At 64.5% G+C, this 27294-nt stretch overlaps 1 protein-coding gene across 1 annotated transcript in view; it reads right to left on the reverse strand.

Moving 5' to 3' along the window:
- The window catches only part of dbh (dopamine beta-hydroxylase (dopamine beta-monooxygenase)), a 99952-nt gene that overhangs the window by 68868 nt on the left and 3790 nt on the right, over window positions 1-27294 (reverse strand). Inside the window, exon 4 of the mRNA XM_087998675.1 lies at window positions 77-253. Within this exon, the coding sequence (XP_087854801.1) occupies window positions 77-253 (177 nt within the window). The remainder of the gene's footprint in view (window positions 1-76; window positions 254-27294) is intronic.

Below are 27294 nucleotides of genomic sequence, written 5' to 3' on the forward strand. Positions count from 1 at the left end.
CATTACCATGTAGAACACCCACCCCCCCCCCGCCCCTACCTCCCGGCCCCCAGTAGCAGGCTGCACTCTCACTGACCTGTGCTCCCATTGCCCACGCGGCCAGCACATGTCTGCAGAAGTTGAGCCGCGGAGGCTTCATCCTGGAGTCACACGGACCGCTGTAGAATGGAATCCGGTCCAGCTCCGGGGCGCACTGGAACACCTCCATGTGGTGGACAATCGCTTCATTCCCCTTTGCAATCACTGGCTCATACTGAACACAGAGGGTCAGGGTTAGAGTCAGGGTCAGGGTCAGGGGGAGGGGGAGGGGGAGGGTGGGAGTGAGTGTGGGGGTGAGGGTGGGGGTGAGTGTGGGGGTGAGGGTGAGTGTGAGGGTGAGGGTGAGGATGGGGGTGAGTGTGGGGGTGAGGGTGGGGGTGAGGATGGGGGTGAGTGTGGGGGTGAGGGTGGGGGTGAGGGTGGGGGTGAGGGTGAGGGTGAGGATGGGGGTGAGTGTGGGGGTGGGGGTGGGGGTGAGGGTGGGGGAGAGGGTGGGGTGGGGGTGAGGGTGAGGGTTGGGTGAGGATGGGGGTGGGGGTGAGGGTGAGGGTTGGGTGAGGATGAGGGTGGGGGAGAGGATGAGGGTGGGGGAGAGGGTGAGGGTGGGGGTGGGGGTGAGGATGAGGGTGAGGGTGGGAGTGAGGATGAGGGTGGGGGTTGGGTGAGGATGAGGGTGGGGTGGGGGTTGGGTGGGGTGAGGGTGAGGGTGGGGGTGGGCGTGGGGGTTGTGGTGAGAGTGGGGGTGGGGATGGGGGTTGGAGTGAGGGTGGGGGTGGGGGTGAGGATGAGGGTGAGGGCGGGGTGAGGGTGAGGGTGGGGATGGGGGTGAGGGTGAGGGTGGGGGTGGGGGTGGGGTGGGGGTGGGGTGAGGGTGGGGATGAGGGTGAGGGTATGGGTGAGGGTGGGGGTGGGGGTGGGGGTGAGGGTGAGGGTGAGCGTAGGGGTGAGAGTGAGGGTGGGGGAGAGGGTGGGGGTGGGGGTGAGGATGAGGGTGGGGGTTGGGTGAGGATGAGGGTGGGGTGGGGGTTGGGTGGGGTGAGGGTGAGGGTGAGGGTGGGGATGGGGGTGAGGGTGAGGGAGAGGGTGAGGGTGGGGTGGGAGTGAGGGTGGGGATGAGGGTGAGGGTGGGGTTGAGGGTGAGGATGAGGGTGAGGGTTGGGGTGAGGGTGAGGGTGGGGGTGATTGTGAGGGTGAGAGTGGGGGTGAGGGTGGGGGTGAAGGTGAGGGTGGGGGTGGGGGGTGTGGATGAGGGTGAGGGTGAGGGTGGGGGTGGGAGTGAGGGTGGGGGTGAGGATGAGGGTGGGAGTGAGGGTGGGGGTGAGGATGAGGGTGGGGGTGAGGATGAGGGTGGGGGTGAGGGTTGGGCCGGGGGTGGGGGTGAGGGACAACGCTGGTCTCTCCTTCTCTCTCAAATTGATTCAGTAAATTCCAAGGTTTCTCCGCAGTGACCCAGGGCCTGCCCGTGGGTACATCTACACCGTGCTGCTGTTTGGGACCGGGGTGGGGGGGGTGGGGGCATGTCATCATGGGCTCATTCCCACACACCAAGCTGCAGGATCCAGGAATGAAACAATGAAGGGAAGGACCTGTTCCATTTGACCAGATGTTAGTCACCAGAAACGATTTTGCCTCAGATGCTATTTGAAATCAGACTTGATGGTCCAAATAAAGTCTGCTTCAACAGCTGGTGTGGAGACCCTGAGGCTGGTAGATTTTTCCAGATACTGAAATGAGTCTCAATCACCTTCACTGGCCATTCCTGGTTCATTCTCCTCCAGATCCTCAGGCATTACCAGAGCTCAGTCTGAAATAAAGTCATACTCCATTGTGGTGTATATTAACAACATGAAGTCCATGTGACAGTGTTAAAAATCACACAACACCAGGTTATGGTCCAACAGGTTGATTTGGAAGCACTAGCTTTCGGAGCGTTGCTCCTTCATCAGGTGATTGTGGAGAATCACTATCCAACCACCTGATGAAGGAGCAGTGCTCCGAAAGCTAGTGCTTCCAAATCAATGACTGCAGATGCTGGAAACCAGAGTCTAGATTAGAGAGGTGCTGGAAAAGCACAGCAGGTCAGGCAGCATCCGAGAAGCAGGAAAATCGATGTTTCGGGCAAAAGCCCTTCATCAGGAATAGAGTCTATAACCTGGTGTTGTGTGATTTTTAACTTTGTCCATCCCAGTTGAACACCGGTGTCTACAAATCATGTGATAGTGAGTAGTTAAAAGCTAATGAGAGGGCTAATGATTCCTTTACTCGACCAATAATCCTGAGCACCATAACTTTGAGAATTTCAGTTCATCAAAATCTGACTGTGTCACTGTGGGAATGTTAAACCCCAGTTGGTTCACAGATTATTGTTGGGAAGTATTGTTACAGGCTCTGATCCTATCTCTGAATTCTCTCTGGTTAACTGTTTAATTCCTTCTTAATGGGCTCAATAACACACTCAACTCAGGATAAATAAATCTTCGAGGAGAAAGTGAGGACGGCACATGCTGGAGATCAGAGCTGAAAATGTGTTGCTGGAAAAGCGCAGCAGGTCAGGCAGCATCCAAGGAGCAGGAGAATCAACGTTTCGGGCATGAGCCCTTCTTCAGGAATAAGGAAAGTCCAGCAGGCTAAGATAAAAGGTAGGGAGGAGGGACTTGGGGGAGGGGCATTGGAAATGCAATAGGTGGAAGGAGGTCAAGGTGAGGGTGATGGGGCAGAGAGGTCAGGAAGAAGATTGCAGGTTAGGAAGGCGGTGCTGAGTTCGATGGATTTGACTGAGACAAGGTGGGGGGAGGGGAAATGAGGAAACTGGAGAAATCTGAGTTCATCCCTTGTGGTTGGAGGGTTCCTAGGCGGAAGATGAGGCGCTCTTCCTCCAACCGTCGTGTTGCTATGGTCTGGCGATGGAGGAGGCCAAGGACCTGCATGTCCTTGGTGGAGTGGGAGGGGGAGTTGAAGTATTGAGCCACGGGGTGGTTGGGTTGGTTGGTCTGGGTGTCCCAGAGGTGTTCTCTGAAACGTTCCGCAAGTAGGCGGCCTGTCTCCCCAATATAGAGGAGGCCACATCGGGTGCAGCGGATGCAATAAATGATGAGTGTGGAGGTGCAGGTGAATTTGTGACGGATATGGAAGTTTCCTTTGGGACCTTGGAGGGAAATAAGTGGGGAGGTGTGGGTGCAAGTTTTGCGGTTGCAGGGGAAGGTGCCGGGAGTGGAGGTTGGGTTGGTGGGGGGTGTGTATCTGACGAGGGAGTCGCGGAGGGAGTGGTCTTTTCGGAACGCTGATAGGGGAGGGGAGGGAAAGATATCTTTGGTGGTGGGGTCCGTTTGGAGGTGGCGGAAATGACGACGGATGATACGATGTATATGGAGGTTGGTGGGGTGGTAGGTGAGGACCAGTGGGGTTCTGTCCTGGTGGCGGTTGGAGGGGCGGGGCTCAAGGGCGGAGGAGCGGGAAGTGGAGGAGATGCGGTGGAGGGCATCGTCGATCACGTCGGGGGGGAAATTGCGGTCCTTGAAGAAGGAGGCCGTCTGTGTTGTACGTATTTTGAACTGGTCCTCCTGGGAGCAGATGCGGCGGAGACGAAGGAATTGGGAGAATGGGATGGCGTTTTTACAGGGGGCAGGGTGGGAGGAGGTGTAGTCCAGGTAGCTGTGGGAGTCGGTCGGTTTGTAGTAGATGTCCGTGTTGATTCGGTTGCCTGAGATAGAAACAGAAAGGTCTAGGAAGGGGAGGGAGGAGTCCGAGACTGTCCAGGTGAATTTGAGGTCGGGGTGGAAGGTGTTGGTGAAGTGGATGAACTGTTCAACCTCCTCGTGGGAGCACAAGGCGGCGCCGATACAGTCATCAATGTAGCGGAGGAAAAGATGGGGGGTGGGGCCAGTGTAGCTGCGGAAGATGGATTGTTCCACATATCCTACGAAGAGGCAGGCATAGCTGGGGCCCATGCGGGTGCCCATGGCTACTCCTTTTGTTTGGAGAAAGTGGGAGGATTGGAAAGAGAAGTTGTTCAGAGTGAGGACCAGTTCAGTCAGTCGAAGGAGGGTGTCACTGGAAGGGTACTGGTCGGTACGGCGGGAAAGGAAGAAGCGGAGGGCTTTGAATCCTTCGTGATGGGGGATGGAGGTGTACAGGGACTGGATGTCCATGGTGAAGATAAGGAGTTGGGGGCCAGGGAAGCGAAAATCCTGGAGGAGGTGGAGGGCGTGGGTGGTGTCACGGACGTAGGTGGGGAGTTCTTGGACTAAGGGGGACAGGACCGTGTCGAGGTATGCGGAGATGAGTTCGGTGGGGCAGGAGCAGGCGGAGACAATGGGTCGGCCGGGGCAGTCAGGTTTGTGGATTTTGGACAGGAGGTAGAAGCGGGCGGTGCGGGGTTGTGGGACTATGAGGTTGGAGGCGGTGGATGGGAGATCCCCCGAGGTGATGAGGTTATGGACGGTCTGGGAGATGATGGTTTGGTTCCAGCAGGCTAAGATAAAAGGTAGGGAGGAGGGACTTGGGGGAGGGGCGTTGGGAATGCGATAGGTGGATTCCAGCAGGACCATCCATAACCTCATCACCTCATACTGTTGACCTTACCATCCCCACAGCACCACACTCCCTCCACTGTCCCACTCCCTCCACTGTCCCACTCCCCCCACTGTCCCACTCCCTCTACACCAGACTCCCTCCACTGTCCCACTCCCTCTGCACCACACTCCCTCCACTGTCCCACTCCCTCTACACCACACTCCCTCCACTGTCCCACTCCCTCTACACCAGACTCCCTCCACTGTCCCACTCCCTCTACACCAGACTCCCCCCACTGTCCCACTCCCTCTACACCACACTCCCCCCCACTGTCCCACTCCCTCTACACCACACTCCCTCCACTGTCCCACTCCCTCTACACCAGACTCCCCCCACTGTCCCACTCCCTCTACACCACACTCCCCCCCACTGTCCCACTCCCTCTACACCACACTCCCCACCACTGTCCCACTCCCTCTACACCAGACTCCCCCCACTGTCCCACTCCCTCTACACCACACTCCCCCCCACTGTCCCACTCCCTCTACACCACACTCCCCACCACTGTCCCACTCCCTCTGCACCACACTCCCTCCACTGTCCCACTCCCTCTACACCACACTCCCTCCACTGTCCCACTCCCTCTACACCAGACTCCCCCCACTGTCCCACTCCCTCTACACCACACTCCCCCCCACTGTCCCACTCCCTCTACACCACACTCCCCACCACTGTCCCACTCCCTCTGCACCACACTCCCTCCACTGTCCCACTCCCTCTACACCACACTCCCCCCCACTGTCCCACTCCTGCCACTGTCCCACTCCCTCTACACCAGACTCCCTCCACTGTCCCACTCCCTCTGCACCACACTCCCCCCCACTGTCCCACTCCCTCTGCATCAGACTCCCCCCACTGTCCCACTCCCTCTACACCACACTCCCTCCACTGTCCCACTCCCCTCCACTGTCCCACTCCCCCCACTGTCCCACTCCCTCTACACCAGACTCCCCCCACTGTCCCACTCCCTCTACACCACACTCCCTCCACTGTCCCACTCCCCCCACTGTCCCACTCCCTCTACACCACACTCCCCCCCACTGTCCCACTCCCTCTACACCAGACTCCCTCCACTGTCCCACTCCCTCTACACCACACCCCCCCCACTGTCCCACTCCCTCTACACCAGACTCCCTCCACTGTCCCACTCCCTCTACACCACACTCCCCCCCACTGTCCCACTCCCTCTACACACCACACTCCCCCCACTGTCCCACTCCCTCTACACACACACTCCCCCCACTGTCCCACTCCCTCTACACCACACTCCCCCCCACTGTCCCACTCCCTCTACACCACACTCCCCCCCACTGTCCCACTCCCTCTACACCACACTCCCCCACCACTGTCCCACTCCCTCTGCACCACACTCCCCCCCACTGTCCCACTTCCCTCTACACCACACTCCCCACCACTGTCCCACTCCCTCTACACCACACTCCCCCCCACTGTCCCACTCCCTCTACACCACACTCCCCCCACTGTCCCACTCCCTCTACACCACACTCCCCCCCACTGTCCCACTCCTCTACACCACACTCCCCCCCACTGTCCCACTCCCCTCTACACCACACTCCCCCCCACTGTCCCACTCCCTCTACACCACACTCCCCCCCACTGTCCCACTCCCTCTGCACCACACTCCCCCCCCACTGTCCCACTCCCTCTACACCACACTCCCCCCACTGTCCCACTCCCTCTACACCACACTCCCCCCTCACTGTCCCACTCCCTCTACACCACACTCCCCCCCACTGTCCCACTCCCTCTACACCACACTCCCCCCCACTGTCCCACTCCCTCTACACCACACTCCCCACCACTGTCCCACTCCCTCTGCACCACACTCCCCCACCACTGTCCCACTCCCTCTACACCACACTCCCCCCCACTGTCCCACTCCCTCTACACCACACTCCCCCACCACTGTCCCACTCCCTCTACACCACACCCCCCCCACTGTCCACTCCCTCTACACCACACTCCCCCCCACTGTCCCACTCCCTCTACACCACACTCCCCCCCCACTGTCCCACTCCCTCTACACCACACTCCCCACCACTGTCCCACTCCCTCTACACCACACTCCCCCCCACTGTCCCACTCCCTCTACACCACACTCCCCCCCACTGTCCCACTCCCTCTACACCACACTCCCCCCCACTGTCCCACTCCCTCTACACCACACTCCCCCCCACTGTCCCACTCCCTCTACACCACACTCCCCCACCACTGTCCCACTCCCTCTACACCACACTCCCCCCCCACTGTCCCACTCCCTCTACACCACACTCCCCCCCCACTGTCCCACTCCCTCTACACCACACTCCCCCCCACTGTCCCCACTCCCTCTACACCACACTCCCCCCCACTGTCCCACTCCCTCTACACCACACTCCCCACCACTGTCCCACTCCCTCTACACCACACTCCCCACCACTGTCCCACTCCCTCTACACCACACTCCCCCCCACTGTCCCACTCCCTCTACACCACACTCCCCCCCACTGTCCCACTCCCTCTACACCACACTCCCCCCCCACTGTCCCACTCCCTCTACACCACACTCCCCACCACTGTCCCACTCCCTCTACACCACACTCCCCCCCCACTGTCCCACTCCCTCTACACCACACTCCCCCCCACTGTCCCACTCCCTCTACACCACACTCCCCCACCACTGTCCCACTCCCTCTACACCACACTCCCCCCCACTGTCCCACTCCCTCTACACCACACTCCCCCCCCCACTGTCCCACTCCCTCTACACCACACTCCCCCCCCACTGTCCCACTCCCTCTACACCACACTCCCCACCACTGTCCCACTCCCTCTGCACCACACTCCCCCACCACTGTCCCACTCCCTCTACACCACACTCCCCCCCACTGTCCCACTCCCTCTACACCACACTCCCCCCCACTGTCCCACTCCCTCTACACCACACTCCCCCACCACTGTCCCACTCCCTCTACACCACACTCCCCCCCCACTGTCCCACTCCCTCTACACCACACTCCCCCCCACTGTCCCACTCCCTCTACACCACACTCCCCCCCCACTGTCCCACTCCCTCTACACCACACTCCCCCCCCACTGTCCCACTCCCTCTACACCACACTCCCCACCACTGTCCCACTCCCTCTACACCACACTCCCCCCCACTGTCCCACTCCCTCTACACCACACTCCCCCCCACTGTCCCACTCCCTCTGCACCACACTCCCCCCCACTGTCCCACTCCCTCTACACCACACTCCCCCCCCCACTGTCCCACTGCCTCTACACCACACTCCCCTCCACTGTCCCACTCCCTCTACACCACACTCCCCCCCACTGTCCCACTCCCTCTACACCACACTCCCCCCCACTGTCCCACTCCCTCTACACCACACTCCCCCACCACTGTCCCACTCCCTCTACACCACACTCCCCCACCACTGTCCCACTCCCTCTACACCACACTCCCCCACCACTGTCCCACTCCCTCTACACCACACTCCCCCACCACTGTCCCACTCCCTCTACACCACACTCCCCCCCCACTGTCCCACTCCCTCTACACCACACTCCCCCCCCACTGTCCCACTCCCTCTACACCACACTCCCCCCCACTGTCCCACTCCCTCTACACCACACTCCCCCCCACTGTCCCACTCCCTCTACACCACACTCCCCCCCACTGTCCCACTCCCTCTACACCACACTCCCCACCACTGTCCCACTCCCTCTACACCACACTCCCCCCCACTGTCCCACTCCCTCTACACCACACTCCCCCCCCACTGTCCCACTCCCTCTACACCACACTCCCCCCCCACTGTCCCACTCCCTCTACACCACACTCCCCACCACTGTCCCACTCCCTCTACACCACACTCCCCCCCACTGTCCCACTCCCTCTACACCACACTCCCCCCCACTGTCCCACTCCCTCTACACCACACTCCCCCCCCACTGTCCCACTCCCTCTACACCACACTCCCCCCACTGTCCCACTCCCTCTACACCACACTCCCCCCCCCACTGTCCCACTCCCTCTACACCACACTCCCCCCCACTGTCCCACTCCCTCTACACCACACTCCCCACCACTGTCCCACTCCCTCTGCACCACACTCCCCACCACTGTCCCACTGCCTCTACACCACACTCCCCACCACTGTCCCACTCCCTCTACACCACACTCCCCACCACTGTCCCACTCCCTCTGCACCACACTCCCCACCACTGTCCCACTCCCTCTACACCACACTCCCCCCCCACTGTCCCACTCCCTCTACACCACACTCCCCACCACTGTCCCACTCCCTCTACACCACACTCCACCCCCCCCCACCACTGGCCCACTCCCCCCCACTGCCCCACTCCCCCTACACCACACTCCCTCCCCCCCCCCCCACTGTCCCACTCCCCCCACTGTCCCCCATGGGCAATAATATCGGCTCTGCCAGTGATCACAGAATGTTCTGGCACAGAAGGAGATAGAAAGAGACCCTTCAGTCCATCATGCCTGCACTCGTGCATTATCTTTCCCTATTGCCATATTCCCGCACTCCCCCTCACCCTCCACTCCCTCACCCTCCATTCCCCCACTCCCTCACCCTCCACTCTCACTGCTCCCTCACCCTCCACTCCCTCACCCTCCACTCCATCCCCTCCCTCCGCTCCCTCCACTCCCTCACCCTCTGCCCCCTCACCCTCCACTCCCTCTGCCCCCTCACCCTCCACTCCCTCTGCCCCCTCACCCTCCACTCCCTCTGCCCCCTCACCCTCCACTCCCTCTGCTCCCTCACCCTCCACTCTCTCTGCTCCCTCACCCTCCACTCTCTCTGCTCCCTCCGCCCCCTCACCCTCCGCCCCCTCACCCTCCACTCCCTCCCCTCCCTCCACTCTCTCTCCCTCCCCTCTCTCTCCCTCCGCTCCCTCTCCCTCCGCTCCCTCTCCCTCCGCTCCCTCTCCCTCCGCTCCCTCACCCTCCGCTCCCTCACCCTCCGCTCCCTCACCCTCCGCTCCCTCACCCTCCGCTCCCTCAGACTCAACTCCCCCCACTCCCTCACGCTCCACTCCCCCCTCCCTCACCCTCCACTCCCCCCCTCCCCCTCCACTCCCCCACTCTCTCCCCCTCCACTCCCCCACTCTCTCCCCCTCCACTCCCCCACACCCTCACCCTCCATTCCCCCCACACCCTCACCCTCCATTCCCCCCACACCCTCACCCTCCATTCCCCCCACACCCTCACCCTCCATTCCCCCCACACCCTCACCCTCCATTCCCCCCACACCCTCACCCTCCATTCCCCCCACACCCTCACCCTCCATTCCCCCCACACCCTCACCCTCTAGTCCTCCGCTCCCTCACCCTCCACTCCCTCACCCTCCACTCCCTCACCCTCCACTCCCTCACCCTCCACTCCCTCACCCTCCATTCCCCCCACTCCCTCACCCTCCATTCCCCCCACTCCCTCACCCTCCATTCCCCCCCACTCCCTCACCCTCCATTCCCCCCCACTCCCTCACCCTCCATTCCCCCCCACTCCCTCACCCTCCATTCCCCCCACACCCTCACCCTCCATTCCCCCCACACCCTCACCCTCCATTCCCCCCACTCCCTCACCCTCCATTCCCCCCACACCCTCACCCTCCATTCCCCCCACACCCTCACCCTCCATTCCCCCCACTCCCTCACCCTCCATTCCCCCCACTCCCTCACCCTCTAGTCCCCTGCTCCCTCACTCTCCACTCCCTCACTCTCCACTCCCTCACTCTCCACTCCCTCACTCTCCACTCCCTCACTCTCCACTCCCTCACTCTCCACTCCCTCACCCACCACTCCCTCACCCACCACTCCCTCACCCTCCACTCCCTCACCCTCCACTCCCTCACCCTCCACTCCCTCACCCTCCACTCCCTCACCCCCCACTCCCTCACCCTCCATTCCCCCCACTCCCTCACCCTCCACTCCACCCACACCCTCACCGTCCACTCCCTCACCATCCACCCCTCCACTCCCTCACCCTCCACTCCCTCACCCTCCACTCCCTCACCCTCCACTCCCTCACCCTCCACTCCCCCCACTCCCTCACCCTCCACTCCCTCACCCTCCACTCCCTCACCCTCCACTCCCTCACCCTCCACTCCCCCCACTCCCTCACCCTCCACTCCCTCACCCTCCACTCCCTCACCCTCCACTCCCTCACCCTCCACTCCCTCCCCCTCCACTCCCCCACTCCCTCCCCCTCCACTCCCCCACTCCCTCCCCCTCCACTCCCCCACTCCCTCCCCCTCCACTCCCCCACTCCCTCCCCCTCCACTCCCTCCACTCCCTCCCCCTCCACTCCCTCCACTCTCTCCCCCTCCACTCCCTCCACTCTCTCCCCCTCCACTCCCTCCACTCTCTCCCCCTCCACTCCCTCCACTCCCTCACCCTCCACTCCCTCACCCTCCACTCCCTCACCCTCCACTCCCTCACCCTCCACTCCCTCACCCTCCACTCCTTCCACTCCCTCACCCTCCACTCCTTCCACTCCCTCACCCTCCACTCTTTCCACTCCCTCACCCTCCACTCCCTCCACTCCCTCACCCTCCACTCCCTCACCCTCCACTCCCTCACCCTCCACTCCCTCACCCTCCACTCCCTCACCCTCCACTCCTTCCACTCCCTCACCCTCCACTCCTTCCACTCACTCACCCTCCACTCCTTCCACTCACTCACCCTCCACTCCTTCCACTCACTCACCCTCCACTCCCTCACTCCCTCACCCTCCACTCCCTCACTCCCTCACCCTCCACTCCCTCACTCCCTCACCCTCCACTCCCTCACCCTCCACTCCCTCACCCTCCACTCCCTCACCCTCCACTCCCTCCACTCCCTCCACTCCCTCCACTCCCTCCACTCCCTCCACTCCCTCCACTCCCTCCACTCCCTCACCCTCCACTCCCTCACCCTCCACTCCCTCACCCTCCACTCCCTCACCCTCCACACCCTCACCCTCCACACCCTCACCCTCCATTCACTCCGCACCCTCACCCTCCATTCCCTCCGCACCCTCACCCTCCATTCCCTCCACACCCTCACCCTCTAGTCCTCCGCTCCCTCACCCTCCGCTCCCTCACCCTCCGCTCCCTCACCCTCCGCTCCCTCACCCTCCGCTCCCTCACCCTCCGCTCCCTCACCCTCCGCTCCCTCACCCTCCACTCCCTCACCCTCCACTCCCTCACCCTCCATTCCCCCCACACCCTCACCCTCCATTCCCCCCACACCCTCACCCTCCATTCCCCCCACACCCTCACCCTCCATTCCCCCCACACCCTCACCCTCCATTCCCCCCACACCCTCACTCTCCATTCCCCCCGCTCCCTCACCCTCCATTCCCCCCGCTCCCTCACCCTCCATTCCCCCCGCTCCCTCACCCTCCATTCCCCCCGCTCCCTCACCCTCCATTCCCCCCGCTCCCTCACCCTCCATTCCCCCCGCTCCCTCACCCTCCATTCCCCCCGCTCCCTCACCCTCCATTCCCTCACCCACTCCACTCCCTCACCCACTCCACTCCCTCACCCACTCCACTCCCTCACCCTCCATTCCCCCCACTCCCTCACCCTCCATTCCCCCCACTCCCTCACCCTCCATTCCCCCCACTCCCTCACCCTCCATTCCCCCCACACCCTCACCCTCCGTTCCCCCCACACCCTCACCCTCCATTCCCCCCGCTCCCTCACCCTCCACTCCCTCACCCACTCCACTCCCTCACCCACTCCACTCCCTCACCCACTCCACTCCCTCACCCACTCCACTCCCTCACCCACTCCACTCCCTCACCCTCCACTCCCTCACCCTCCACTCCACCCACACTCCACTCCACGCACACCCTACCCTCCACTCCCTCACCATCCACCCTTTCACTCCCTCACGCTCCACTCCACCCACACTCCACTCCCTCCACTCCCTCACCCTCCACTCCCTCACCCTCCACTCCCTCACCCTCCACTCCCTCACCCTCCACTCCCTCACCCCCCACTCCCTCACCCTCCACTCCCCCCACTCCCTCACCCTCCACTCCCCCCACTCCCTCACCCTCCACTCCCCCCACTCCCTCACCCTCCACTCCCCCCGCTCCCTCACCCTCCATTCCCCCCGCTCCCTCACCCTCCATTCCCCCCGCTCCCTCACCCTCCATTCCCCCCGCTCCCTCACCCTCCATTCCCCCCGCTCCCTCACCCTCCATTCCCCCCGCTCCCTCACCCTCCATTCCCTCACCCACTCCACTCCCTCACCCACTCCACTCCCTCACCCACTCCACTCCCTCACCCTCCATTCCCCCCACTCCCTCACCCTCCATTCCCCCCACTCCCTCACCCTCCATTCCCCCCACTCCCTCACCCTCCATTCCCCCCACACCCTCACCCTCCGTTCCCCCCACACCCTCACCCTCCATTCCCCCCGCTCCCTCACCCTCCACTCCCTCACCCACTCCACTCCCTCACCCACTCCACTCCCTCACCCACTCCACTCCCTCACCCACTCCACTCCCTCACCCACTCCACTCCCTCACCCTCCACTCCCTCACCCTCCACTCCACCCACACTCCACTCCACGCACACCCTACCCTCCACTCCCTCACCATCCACCCTTTCACTCCCTCACGCTCCACTCCACCCACACTCCACTCCCTCCACTCCCTCACCCTCCACTCCCTCACCCTCCACTCCCTCACCCTCCACTCCCTCACCCTCCACTCCCTCACCCTCCACTCCCTCACCCTCCACTCCCCCCACTCCCTCACCCTCCACTCCCCCCACTCCCTCACCCTCCACTCCCCCCACTCCCTCACCCTCCACTCCCCCCACTCCCTCACCCTCCACTCCCTCACCCTCCACTCCCTCACCCTCCACTCCCTCACCCTCCACTCCCTCACCCTCCACTCCCTCACCCTCCACTCCCTCACCCTCCACTCCTTCCACTCACTCACCCTCCACTCCCTCACTCCCTCACCCTCCACTCCCTCACCCTCCACTCCCTCACCCTCCACTCCTTCCACTCACTCACCCTCCACTCCCTCACTCCCTCACCCTCCACTCCCTCACTCCCTCACCCTCCACTCCCTCACTCCCTCACCCTCCACTCCCTCACTCCCTCACCCTCCACTCCCTCACCCTCCACTCCCTCACCCTCCACTCCCTCACCCTCCACTCCCTCACCCTCCACTCCCTCACCCTCCACTCCCTCACTGCCTCACCCTCCTTTCCCCCTCTCCCTCACCCTCCACTCCCTCACCCTCAACTCCCCTCACTTCCTCACCCTCCACTCCCCCACTCCCTCACACTCCACTCCCTCACGCTTCACCCTTCCACTCCCTCACCCTCAACTCCCCCACTCCCTCACCCTCCACTCCCCCACTCCCTCACCCTCCACTACCCCACTCCCTCTCCCACAACTGACCCATCCCTCATCCTCCACCCCTCACCCTCAACTCCCCCCACTCCCTCACCCTCCACTCCCCCAAACCCTCACCCTCAACTCCCCCCACTCCCTCATCCTCAATTCCCCTACTCCCTCACCCTCCTCTCCCCATACCCACACCCTCCAACCCGCCCACTCCCGCACCCTCCAACCCTCCAACTCCCGCACCCTCCACTCCACCCACTCCCGCGCCCTCCACTCCACCCACTCCCTCCCCCTCCACTCCCCCACTCCCTCCCCCTCCACTCCCCCACTCCCTCCCCCTCCACTCCCCCACTCCCTCCCCCTCCACTCCCCCACTCCCTCCCCCTCCACTCCCTCCACTCCCTCACCCCCCACTCCCTCACCCTCCACTCCCTCACCCTCCACTCCCTCACCCTCCACTCCCTCACCCTCCACTCCCTCACCCTCCACTCCCTCACCCTCCACTCCTTCCACTCCCTCACCCTCCACTCCCTCACCCTCCACACCCTCACCCTCCACTCCCTCACCCTCCACTCCTTCCACTCCCTCACCCTCCACTCCTTCCACTCCCTCACCCTCCACTCCCTCACCCTCCACTCCCTCACCCTCCACTCCCTCACCCTCCACTCCCTCACCCTCCACTCCCTCACCCTCCACTCCCTCACCCTCCACTCCTTCCACTCCCTCACCCTCCACTCCCTCACCCTCCACACCCTCACCCTCCACTCCATCACCCTCCACTCCTTCCACTCCCTCACCCTCCACTCCTTCCACTCCCTCACCCTCCACTCCCTCACCCTCCACTCCCTCACCCTCCACTCCCTCACCCTCCACTCCCTCACCCTCCACTCCCTCACCCTCCACTCCCTCACCCTCCACTCCTTCCACTCCCTCACCCTCCACTCCTTCCACTCCCTCACCCTCCACTCCTTCCACTCCCTCACCCTCCACTCCTTCCACTCCCTCACCCTCCACTCCCTCACCCTCCACTCCCTCACCCTCCACTCCCTCACCCTCCACTCCTTCCACTCACTCACCCTCCACTCCCTCACTCCCTCACCCTCCACTCCCTCACTCCCTCACCCTCCACTCCCTCACTCCCTCACCCTCCACTCCCTCACTCCCTCACCCTCCACTCCCTCACTCCCTCACCCTCCACTTCCTCACTCCCTCACCCTCCACTCCCTCACCCTCCACTCCCTCACCCTCCACTCCCTCACCCTCCACTCCCTCACCCTCCACTCCCTCACCCTCCACTCCCTCACCCTCCACTCCTTCCACTCACTCACCCTCCACTCCCTCACTCCCTCACCCTCCACTCCCTCACTCCCTCACCCTCCACTCCCTCACTCCCTCACCCTCCACTCCCTCACCCTCCACTCCCTCACCCTTCACTCCCTCACTGCCTCACCCTCCTTTCCCCCTCTCCCTCACCCTCCACTCCCTCACCCTCAACTCCCCTCACTTCCTCACCCTCCACTCCCCCACTCCCTCACACTCCACTCCCTCACGCTTCACCCTTCCACTCCCTCACCCTCAACTCCCCCACTCCCTCACCCTCCACTCCCCCACTCCCTCACCCTCCACTACCCCACTCCCTCTCCCTCCACTGACCCATCCCTCATCCTCCACCCCTCACCCTCAACTCCCCCACTCCCTCACCCTCCACTCCCCCAAACCCTCACCCTCAACTCCCCCCACTCCCTCATCCTCAATTCCCCTACTCCCTCACCCTCCTCTCCCCATACCCACACACTCCAACCCTCCCACTCCCGCACCCTCCACCCCTCCAACTCCCGCACCCTCCACTCCACCCACTCCCTCCCCCTCCACTCCCCCACTCCCTCCCCCTCCACTCCCCCACTCCCTCCCCCTCCACTCCCCCACTCCCTCCCCCTCCACTCCCCCACTCCCTCCCCCTCCACTCCCCCACTCTCTCCCCCTCCACTCCCCCACTTTCTCCCCCTCCACTCCCCCTCTCTCTCCCCCTCCACTCCCTCACCCTCCACTCCCTCACCCTCCACTCCCTCACCCTCCACTCCCTCACCCTCCACTCCCTCACCCTCCACTCCCTCACCCTCCACTCCCTCACCTTCCACTCCCTCACCCTCCACTCCTTCCACTCCCTCACCCTCCACTCCTTCCACTCCCTCACCCTCCACTCCCTCACCCTCCACTCCCTCACCCTCCACTCCCTCACCCTCCACTCCCTCACCCTCCACTCCCTCACCCTCCACTCCTTCCACTCACTCACCCTCCACTCCCTCACTCCCTCACCCTCCACTCCCTCACTCCCTCACCCTCCACTCCCTCACTCCCTCACCCTCCACTCCCTCACCCTCCACTCCCTCACCCTCCACTCCCTCACCCTCCACTCCCTCAGCCTCCACTCCCTCAGCCTCCACTCCTTCCACTCACTCACCCTCCACTCCCTCAATCCCTCACCCTCCACTCCCTCACTCCCTCACCCTCCACTCCCTCACCCTCCACTCCCTCACCCTTCCCTCCCTCACTGCCTCACCCTCCTTTCCCCCTCTCCCTCACCCTCCACTCCCTCACCCTCAACTCCCCTCACTTCCTCACCCTCCACTCCCCCACTCCCTCACACTCCACTCCCTCACGCTTCACCCTTCCACTCCCTCACCCTCCACTCCCCCACTCCCTCACCCTCCACTCCCCCACTCCCTCACCCTCCACTACCCCACTCCCTCTCCCTCCACTGACCCATCCCTCATCCTCCACCCCTCACCCTCCACTCCCCCCACTCCCTCACCCTCCACTCCCTCCACTCCCTCACCCTCCACTCCCTCACCCTCCACTCCCTCACCCTCCACTCCCTCACCCTCCACTCCCTCACCCTCCACTCCCTTACCCTCCACTCCCTCACCCTCCACTCCCTCACCCTCCACTCCCTCACCCTCCATTCCCTCCGCTCCCTCACCCTCCATTCCCTCCGCACCCTCACCCTCCATTCCCTCCGCACCCTCACCCTCCATTCCCTCCGCACCCTCACCCTCCATTCCCTCCGCACCCTCACCCTCCATTCCCTCCGCACCCTCACCCTCTAGTCCTCCGCTCCCTCACCCTCCGCTCCCTCACCCTCCGCTCCCTCACCCTCCGCTCCCTCACCCTCCACTCCCTCACCCTCCACTCCCTCACCCTCCACTCCCTCACCCTCCACTCCCTCCACTCCCTCACCCTCCACTCCTTCCACTCCCTCACCCTCCACTCCTTCCACTCCCTCACCCTCCACTCCTTCCACTCCCTCACCCTCCACTCCTTCCACTCCCTCACCCTCCACTCCTTCCACTCCCTCACCCTCCACTCCTTCCACTCCCTCACCCTCCACTCCTTCCACTCCCTCACCCTCCACTCCTTCCACTCCCTCACCCTCCAATCCTTCCACTCCCTCACCCTCCACTCCTTCCACTCCCTCACCCTCCACTCCTTCCACTCCCTCACCCTCCACTCCTTCCACTCCCTCACCCTCCACTCCTTCCACTCCCTCACCCTCCACTCCTTCCACTCCCTCACCCTCCACTCCCTCACCCTCCACTCCCTCACCCTCCACTCCCTCACCCTCCACTCCCTCCTCACCCTCCACTCCCTCCTCACCCTCCTCACCCTCCACTCCCTCCACTCCCTCCACTCCCTCCTCACCCTCCTCACCCTCCTCACCCTCCTCACCCTCCACTCCCTCACCCTCCACTCCCTCACCCTCCACTCCCTCACCCTCCACTCCCTCACCCTCCACTCCCTCACCCTCCACTCCCTCACCCTCCATTCCCTCCGCACCCTCACCCTCCATTCCCTCCGCACCCTCACCCTCCATTCCCTCCGCACCCTCACCCTCCATTCCCTCCGCACCCTCACCCTCCATTCCCTCCGCACCCTCACCCTCCATTCCCTCCGCACCCTCACCCTCTAGCCCTCCGCTCCCTCACCCTCCGCTCCCTCACCCTCCGCTCCCTCACCCTCCGCTCCCTCACCCTCCGCTCCCTCACCCTCCGCTCCCTCACCCCCCACACCCTCACCCTCCAAACCCTCACCCTCCATTCCCTCCAAACCCTCACCCTTCATTCCCCCCACACCCTCACCCTCCATTCCCCCCACACCCTCACCCTCCATTCCCCCCACACCCTCACCCTCCATTCCCCCCACACCCTCACCCTCCATTCCCCCCGCTCCCTCACCCTCCATTCCCCCCGCTCCCTCACCCTCCATTCCCCCCGCTCCCTCACCCTCCATTCCCCCCGCTCCCTCACCCTCCATTCCCCCCGCTCCCTCACCCTCTAGTCCCGCGCTCCCTCACCCACTCCACTCCCTCACCCACTCCACTCCCTCACCCACTCCACTCCCTCCCCCTCCACTCCCTCACACTCCACTCCACCCACACTCCACTCCACGCACACCCTACCCTCCACTCCCTCACCATCCACCCTTTCACTCCCTCACGCTCCACTCCACCCACACTCCACTCCACCCACTCCCTCACCCTCCACTCCCTCACCCTCCACTCCCTCACCCTCCACTCCCTCACCCTCCACTCCCTCACCCTCCACTCCCTCACTCCCTCACCCTCCACTCCCTCACTCCCTCACCCTCCACTCCCTCACTCCCTCACCCTCCGCTCCCTCACCCTCCGCTCCCTCACCCTCCACTCCCTCACCCTCCACTCCCTCACCCTCCACTCCCTCACTCTCCACTCCCTCACCCTCCACTCCTTCCACTCCCTCACCCTCCACTCCTTCCACTCCCTCACCCTCCACTCCTTCCACTCCCTCACCCTCCACTCCTTCCACTCCCTCACCCTCCACTCCTTCCACTCCCTCACCCTCCACTCCTTCCACTCCCTCACCCTCCACTCCCTCACCCTCCACTCCCTCACCCTCCACTCCCTCACCCTCCACTCCTTCCACTCACTCACCCTCCACTCCCTCACTCCCTCACCCTCCACTCCCTCACTCCCTCACCCTCCACTCCCTCACTCCCTCACCCTCCACTTCCTCACTCCCTCACCCTCCACTCCCTCACCCTCCACTCCCTCACCCTCCACTCCCTCACCCTCCACTCCCTCACCCTCCACTCCCTCAGCCTCCACTCCCTCAGCCTCCACTCCTTCCACTCACTCACCCTCCACTCCCTCACTCCCTCACCCTCACTCCCTCACCCTCCACTCCCTCACCCTCCACTCCCTCACTCCCTCACCCTCCACTCCCTCACCCTTCACTCCCTCACTGCCTCACCCTCCTTTCCCCCTCTCCCTCACCCTCCACTCCCTCACCCTCAACTCCCCTCACTTCCTCACCCTCCACTCCCCCACTCCCTCACACTCCACTCCCTCACGCTTCACCCTTCCACTCCCTCACCCTCAACTCCCCCACTCCCTCACCCTCCACTCCCCCACTCCCTCACCCTCCACTACCACACTCCCTCTCCCTCCACTGACCCATCCCTCATCCTCCACCCCTCACCCTCAACTCCCCCACTCCCTCACCCTCCACTCCCCCAAACCCTCACCCTCAACTCCCCCCACTCCCTCATCCTCAATTCCCCTACTCCCTCACCCTCCTCTCCCCATACCCACACCCTCCAACCCTCCCACTCCCGCACCCTCCACCCCTCCAACTCCCGCACCCTCCACCCCTCCAACTCCCGCACCCTCCACTCCACCCACTCCCTCCCCCTCCACTCCCCCACTCCCTCCCCCTCCACTCCCCCACTCCCTCCCCCTCCACTCCCCCACTCCCTCCCCTTCCACTCCCCCACTCCCTCCCCCTCCACTCCCCCACTCTCTCCCCCTCCACTCCCCCACTCTCTCCCCCTCCACTCCCCCTCTCTCTCCCCCTCCACTCCCTCCACTCCCTCACCCTCCACTCCCTCACCCTCCACTCCCTCACCCTCCACTCCCTCACCCTCCACTCCTTCCACTCCCTCACCCTCCACTCCTTCCACTCCCTCACCCTCCACTCCTTCCACTCCCTCACCCTCCACTCCTTCCACTCCCTCACCCTCCACTCCTTCCACTCCCTCACCCTCCACTCCTTCCACTCCCTCACCCTCCACTCCTTCCACTCCCTCACCCTCCACTCCTTCCACTCCCTCACCCTCCACTCCCTCACCCTCCACTCCCTCACCCTCCACTCCCTCACCCTCCACTCCCTCACCCTCCACTCCCTCACCCTCCACTCCTTCCACTCCCTCACCCTCCACTCCCTCACCCTCCACTCCCTCACCCTCCACTCCCTCACCCTCCACTCCCTCACCTCCACTCCTTCCACTCACTCACCCTCCACTCCCTCACTCCCTCACCCTCCACTCCCTCACTCCCTCACCCTCCACTCCCTCACTCCCTCACCCTCCACTCCCTCACTCCCTCACCCTCCACTCCCTCACCCTCCACTCCCTCACCCTCCACTCCCTCACCCTCCACTCCCTCAGCCTCCACTCCTTCCACTCACTCACCCTCCACTCCCTCACTCCCTCACCCTCCACTCCCTCACTCCCTCACCCTCCACTCCCTCACTCCCTCACCCTCCACTCCCTCACCCTCCACTCCCTCACCCTCCACTCCCTCACCCTTCACTCCCTCACTGCCTCACCCTCCTTTCCCCCTCTCCCTCACCCTCCACTCCCTCACCCTCAACTCCCCTCACTTCCTCACCCTCCACTCCCCCACTCCCTCACACTCCACTCCCTCACGCTTCACCCTTCCACTCCCTCACCCTCAACTCCCCCACTCCCTCACCCTCCACTCCCCCACTCCCTCACCCTCCACTACCCCACTCCCTCTCCCTCCACTGACCCATCCCTCATCCTCCACCCCTCACCCTCCACTCCCCCCACTCCCTCACCCTCCACTCCCTCCACTCCCTCACCCTCCACTCCCTCACCCTCCACTCCCTCACCCTCCACTCCCTCACCCTCCACTCCCTCCGCTCCCTCACCCTCCATTCCCTCCGCTCCCTCACCCTCCATTCCCTCCGCACCCTCACCCTCCATTCCCTCCGCACCCTCACCCTCTAGTCCTCCGCTCCCTCACCCTCCGCTCCCTCACCCTCCACTCCTTCCACTCCCTCACCCTCCACTCCTTCCACTCCCTCACCCTCCACTCCTTCCACTCCCTCACCCTCCACTCCTTCCACTCCCTCACCCTCCACTCCTTCCACTCCCTCACCCTCCACTCCTTCCACTCCCTCACCCTCCACTCCCTCCACTCCCTCACCCTCCACTCCCTCACCCTCCACTCCCTCACCCTCCACTCCCTCACCCTCCACTCCCTCACCCTCCACTCCCTCACCCTCCACTCCCTCCTCACCCTCCACTCCCTCCTCACCCTCCTCACCCTCCTCACCCTCCTCACCCTCCACTCCCTCACCCTCCACTCCCTCACCCTCCACTCCCTCACCCTCCACTCCCTCACCCTCCGCTCCCTCACCCTCCGCACCCTCACCCTCCATTCCCTCCGCACCCTCACCCTCCATTCCCTCCGCACCCTCACCCTCCATTCCCTCCGCACCCTCACCCTCCATTCCCTCCGCACCCTCACCCTCCATTCCCTCCGCACCCTCACCCTCCATTCCCTCCGCACCCTCACCCTCCATTCCCTCCGCACCCTCACCCTCCATTCCCTCCGCACCCTCACCCTCTAGCCCTCCGCTCCCTCACCCTCCGCTCCCTCACCCTCCGCTCCCTCACCCTCCGCTCCCTCACCCCCCACACCCTCACCCTCCAAACCCTCACCCTCCATTCCCTCCAAACCCTCACCCTCCATTCCCCCCACACCCTCACCCTCCATTCCCCCCACACCCTCACCCTCCATTCCCCCCACACCCTCACCCTCCATTCCCCCCACACCCTCACCCTCCATTCCCCCCGCTCCCTCACCCTCCATTCCCCCCGCTCCCTCACCCTCCATTCCCTCCGCTCCCTCACCCTCCATTCCCCCCGCTCCCTCACCCTCCATTCCCCCCGCTCCCTCACCCTCCATTCCCCCCGCTCCCTCACCCTCCATTCCCCCCGCTCCCTCACCCTCTAGTCCCGCGCTCCCTCACCCTCTAGTCCCGCGCTCCCTCACCCACTCCACTCCCTCACCCACTCCACTCCCTCCCCCTCCACTCCCTCACGCTCCACTCCACCCACACTCCACTCCACCCACTCCCTCACCCTCCACTCCCTCACCCTCCACTCCCTCACCCTTCACTCCCTCACCCTCCACTCCCTCACCCTCCACTCCCTCACCCTCCGCTCCCTCACCCTCCGCTCCCTCACCCTCCGCTCCCTCACCCTCCACTCCCTCACCCTCCACTCCCTCACCCTCCACTCCCCCCACTCCCTCACCCTCCACTCCCCCCACTCCCTCACCCTCCACTCCCCCCACTCCCTCACCCTCCACTCCCCCCACTCCCTCACCCTCCACTCCCCCCACTCCCTCACCCTCCACTCCCCCCACTCCCTCACCCTCCACTCCCCCCACTCCCTCACCCTCCACTCCCCCCACTCCCTCACCCTCCACCACCCCGCTCCCTCACCCTCCACTTCCCCCCGCTCCCTCACCCTCCACTTCCCCCGCTCCCTCACCCTCCACTTCCCCCGCTCCCTCACCCTCCACTCCCCCCGCTCCCTCACCCTCCACTCCCCCCGCTCCCTCACCCTCTAGTCCCGCGCTCCCTCTCCCACTCCACTCCCTCACCCACTCCACTCCCTCACCCACTCCACTCCCTCACCCTCCACTCCCTCACCCTCCACTCCCTCACACTCCACTCTACCCACACTCCACTCCACGCACACCCTACCCTCCACTACCTCACCATCCACCCTTTCACTCCCTCACGCTCCACTCCCTCACGCTCCACTCCCTCACGCTCCACTCCCTCACGCTCCACTCCCTCACGCTCCACTCCCTCACACCCCACTCCCTCACCCTCCACTCCACCCACACTCCACTCCCTCACACTCCACTCCACCCACACTCCACTCCACGCACACCCTACCCTCCACTCCCTCACCATCCACCCTTTCACTCCCTCACGCTCCACTCCACCCACACTCCACTCCACCCACTCCCTCACCCTCCACTCCCTCACCCTCCACTCCCTCACCCTCCACTCCCTCACCCTCCACTCCCTCACTCCCTCACCCTCCACTCCCTCACTCCCTCACCCTCCGCTCCCTCACTCCCTCACCCTCCGCTCCCTCACCCTCCGCTCCCTCACCCTCCGCTCCCTCACCCTCCGCTCCCTCACCCTCCGCTCCCCCCACTCCCTCACCCTCCACTCCCCCCACTCCCTCACCCTCCACTCCCCCCACTCCCTCACCCTCCACTCCCCCCGCTCCCTCACCCTCCACTCCCCCCGCTCCCTCACCCTCCACTCCCCCCGCTCCCTCACCCTCCACTTCCCCCGCTCCCTCACCCTCCACTTCCCCCGCTCCCTCACCCTCCACTTCCCCCGCTCCCTCACCCTCCACTTCCCCCGCTCCCTCACCCTCCACTCCCCCCGCTCCCTCACCCTCCACTCCCCCCGCTCCCTCACCCTCCACTCCCCCCGCTCCCTCACCCTCTAGTCCCGCGCTCCCTCTCCCACTCCACTCCCTCTCCCACTCCACTCCCTCACCCACTCCACTCCCTCACCCACTCCACTCCCTCACCCACTCCACTCCCTCACCCTCCACTCCCTCACACTCCACTCCACCCACACTCCACTCCACGCACACCCTACCCTCCACTACCTCACCATCCACCCTTTCACTCCCTCACGCTCCACTCCCTCACGCTCCACTCCCTCACGCTCCACTCCCTCACACCCCACTCCCTCACCCTCCACTCCACCCACACTCCACTCCCTCACACTCCACTCCACCCACACTCCACTCCACGCACACCCTACCCTCCACTCCCTCACCATCCACCCTTTCACTCCCTCACGCTCCACTCCACCCACACTCCACTCCCTCCACTCCCTCACCCTCCACTCCCTCACCCTCCACTCCCTCACCCTCCACTCCCTCACCCTCCACTCCCTCACCCTCCACTCCCTCACCCTCCACTCCCTCCACTCCCTCACCCTCCACTCCCTCACCCTCCACTCCCTCACTCCCTCACCCTCCACTCCCTCACTCCCTCACCCTCCACTCCCCCACTCCCTCACCCTCCATTCCCCCACTCCCTCACCCTCCACTCCCTCACCCTCCACTCCCTCACCCTCCACTCCCTCACCCTCCACTCCCTCACCCTCCACTCCCTCACACTCCACTCCCTCACCCTCCACTCCCTCACTCCCTCACCCTCCACTCCCTCACCCTCCACTCCCTCACCCTCCACTCCCTCACCCTCCACTCCCTCACTCCCTCACCCTCCACTCCCTCACTCCCTCACCCTCCACTCCCCCACTCCCTCACCCTCCATTCCCCCACTCCCTCACCCTCCACTCCCTCACCCTCCACTCCCTCACCCTCCACTCCCTCACCCTCCACTCCCTCACCCTCCACTCCTCCACTCCCTCACCCTCCACTCCCCCACTCCCTCACCCTCCACTCCCCCACTCCCTCACCCTCCACTCCCCCCACTCCCTCACCCACCACTCCCCCCACTCCCTCACCCTCCACTCCCCCCACTCCCTCACCCTCCACTCCCTCACTCCCTCACCCTCCACTCCCTCACTCCCTCACCCTCCACTCCCTCACTCCCTCACCCTCCACTCCCTCACCCTCCACTCCTCCACTCCCTCACCCTCCACTCCTCCACTCCCTCACCCTCCACTCCTCCACTCCCTCACCCTCCACTCCTCCACTCCCTCACCCTCCACTCCTCCACTCCCTCACCCTCCACTCCTCCACTCCCTCACCCTCCACTCCTCCACTCCCTCACCCTCCACTCCCCCCACTCCCTCACCCTCCACTCCCCCACTCCCTCACCCTCCACTCCCCCCACTCCCTCACCCTCCATTCCCTCCACTCCCTCACCCTCCACTCCCTCACCCTCCACTCCCTCACCCTCCACTCCCTCACCCTCCACTCCCTCACCCCCCACTCCCTCACCCTCCACTCCCCCACTCCCTCACCCTCCACTCCCCCCACTCCCTCACCCTCCACTCCCCCCACTCCCTCACCCTCCACTCCCCCCACTCCCTCACCCTCCACTCCCCCCACTCCCTCACCCTCCACTCCCCCCACTCCCTCACCCTCCACTCCCCCCACTCCCTCACCCTCCACTCCCCCCGCTCCCTCACCCTCCACTTCCCCCACTCCCTCACCCTCCACTCCCCCCGCTCCCTCACCCTCCACTCCCCCCGCTCCCTCACCCTCCACTCCCCCCGCTCCCTCACCCTCTAGTCCCGCGCTCCCTCTCCCACTCCACTCCCTCACCCACTCCACTCCCTCACCCACTCCACTCCCTCACCCTCCACTCCCTCACCCTCCACTCCCTCACACTCCACTCCACCCACACTCCACTCCACGCACACCCTACCCTCCACTACCTCACCATCCACCCTTTCACTCCCTCACGCTCCACTCCCTCACGCTCCACTCCCTCACGCTCCACTCCCTCACGCTCCACTCCCTCACGCTCCACTCCCTCACACCCCACTCCCTCACCCTCCACTCCACCCACACTCCACTCCCTCACACTCCACTCCACCCACACTCCACTCCACGCACACCCTACCCTCCACTCCCTCACCATCCACCCTTTCACTCCCTCACGCTCCACTCCACCCACACTCCACTCCACCCACTCCCTCACCCTCCACTCCCTCACCCTCCACTCCCTCACCCTCCACTCCCTCACCCTCCACTCCCTCACTCCCTCACCCTCCACTCCCTCACTCCCTCACCCTCCGCTCCCTCACTCCCTCACCCTCCGCTCCCTCACCCTCCGCTCCCTCACCCTCCGCTCCCTCACCCTCCGCTCCCTCACCCTCCGCTCCCTCACCCTCCGCTCCCCCCACTCCCTCACCCTCCGCTCCCCCCACTCCCTCACCCTCCACTCCCCCCACTCCCTCACCCTCCACTCCCCCCACTCCCTCACCCTCCACTCCCCCCACTCCCTCACCCTCCACTCCCCCCGCTCCCTCACCCTCCACTCCCCCCGCTCCCTCACCCTCCACTCCCCCCACTCCCTCACCCTCCACTTCCCCCGCTCCCTCACCCTCCACTCCCCCCGCTCCCTCACCCTCCACTTCCCCCGCTCCCTCACCCTCCACTCCCCCCGCTCCCTCACCCTCTAGTCCCGCGCTCCCTCTCCCACTCCACTCCCTCACCCACTCCACTCCCTCACCCACTCCACTCCCTCACCCACTCCACTCCCTCACACTCCACTCCACCCACACTCCACTCCACGCACACCCTACCCTCCACTACCTCACCATCCACCCTTTCACTCCCTCACGCTCCACTCCCTCACGCTCCACTCCCTCACGCTCCACTCCCTCACGCTCCACTCCCTCACACCCCACTCCCTCACCCTCCACTCCACCCACACTCCACTCCCTCACACTCCACTCCACCCACACTCCACTCCACGCACACCCTACCCTCCACTCCCTCACCATCCACCCTTTCACTCCCTCACGCTCCACTCCACCCACACTCCACTCCCTCCACTCCCTCACCCTCCACTCCCTCACCCTCCACTCCCTCACCCTCCACTCCCTCACCCTCCACTCCCTCACCCTCCACTCCCTCACCCTCCACTCCCTCACCCTCCACTCCCTCACCACTCCCTCACTCCCTCACCCTCCACTCCCTCACCCTCCACTCCCTCACTCCCTCACCCTCCACTCCCTCACTCCCTCACCCTCCACTCCCCCACTCCCTCACCCTCCATTCCCCCACTCCCTCACCCTCCACTCCCTCACCCTCCACTCCCTCACCCTCCACTCCCTCACCCTCCACTCCCTCACCCTCCACTCCCTCACCCTCCACTCCCTCACCCCCTCACCCTCCACTCCCTCACCCTCCACTCCCTCACCCTCCACTCCCTCACTCCCTCACCCTCCACTCCCTCACTCCCTCACCCTCCACTCCCCCACTCCCTCACCCTCCATTCCCCCACTCCCTCACCCTCCACTCCCTCACCCTCCACTCCCTCACCCTCCACTCCCTCACCCTCCACTCCCTCACCCTCCACTCCCTCACCCTCCACTCCTCCACTCCCTCACCCTCCACTCCCCCACTCCCTCACCCTCCACTCCCCCACTCCCTCACCCTCCACTCCCCCCACTCCCTCACCCTCCACTCCCCCCACTCCCTCACCCTCCA

Source organism: Chiloscyllium plagiosum, unplaced genomic scaffold (genome assembly GCF_037043375.1).
Source record: "Chiloscyllium plagiosum isolate Xiang-an unplaced genomic scaffold, Cpla_swu_hap1 HiC_scaffold_21, whole genome shotgun sequence".
NCBI classification, from domain to species: domain Eukaryota; kingdom Metazoa; phylum Chordata; class Chondrichthyes; order Orectolobiformes; family Hemiscylliidae; genus Chiloscyllium; species Chiloscyllium plagiosum.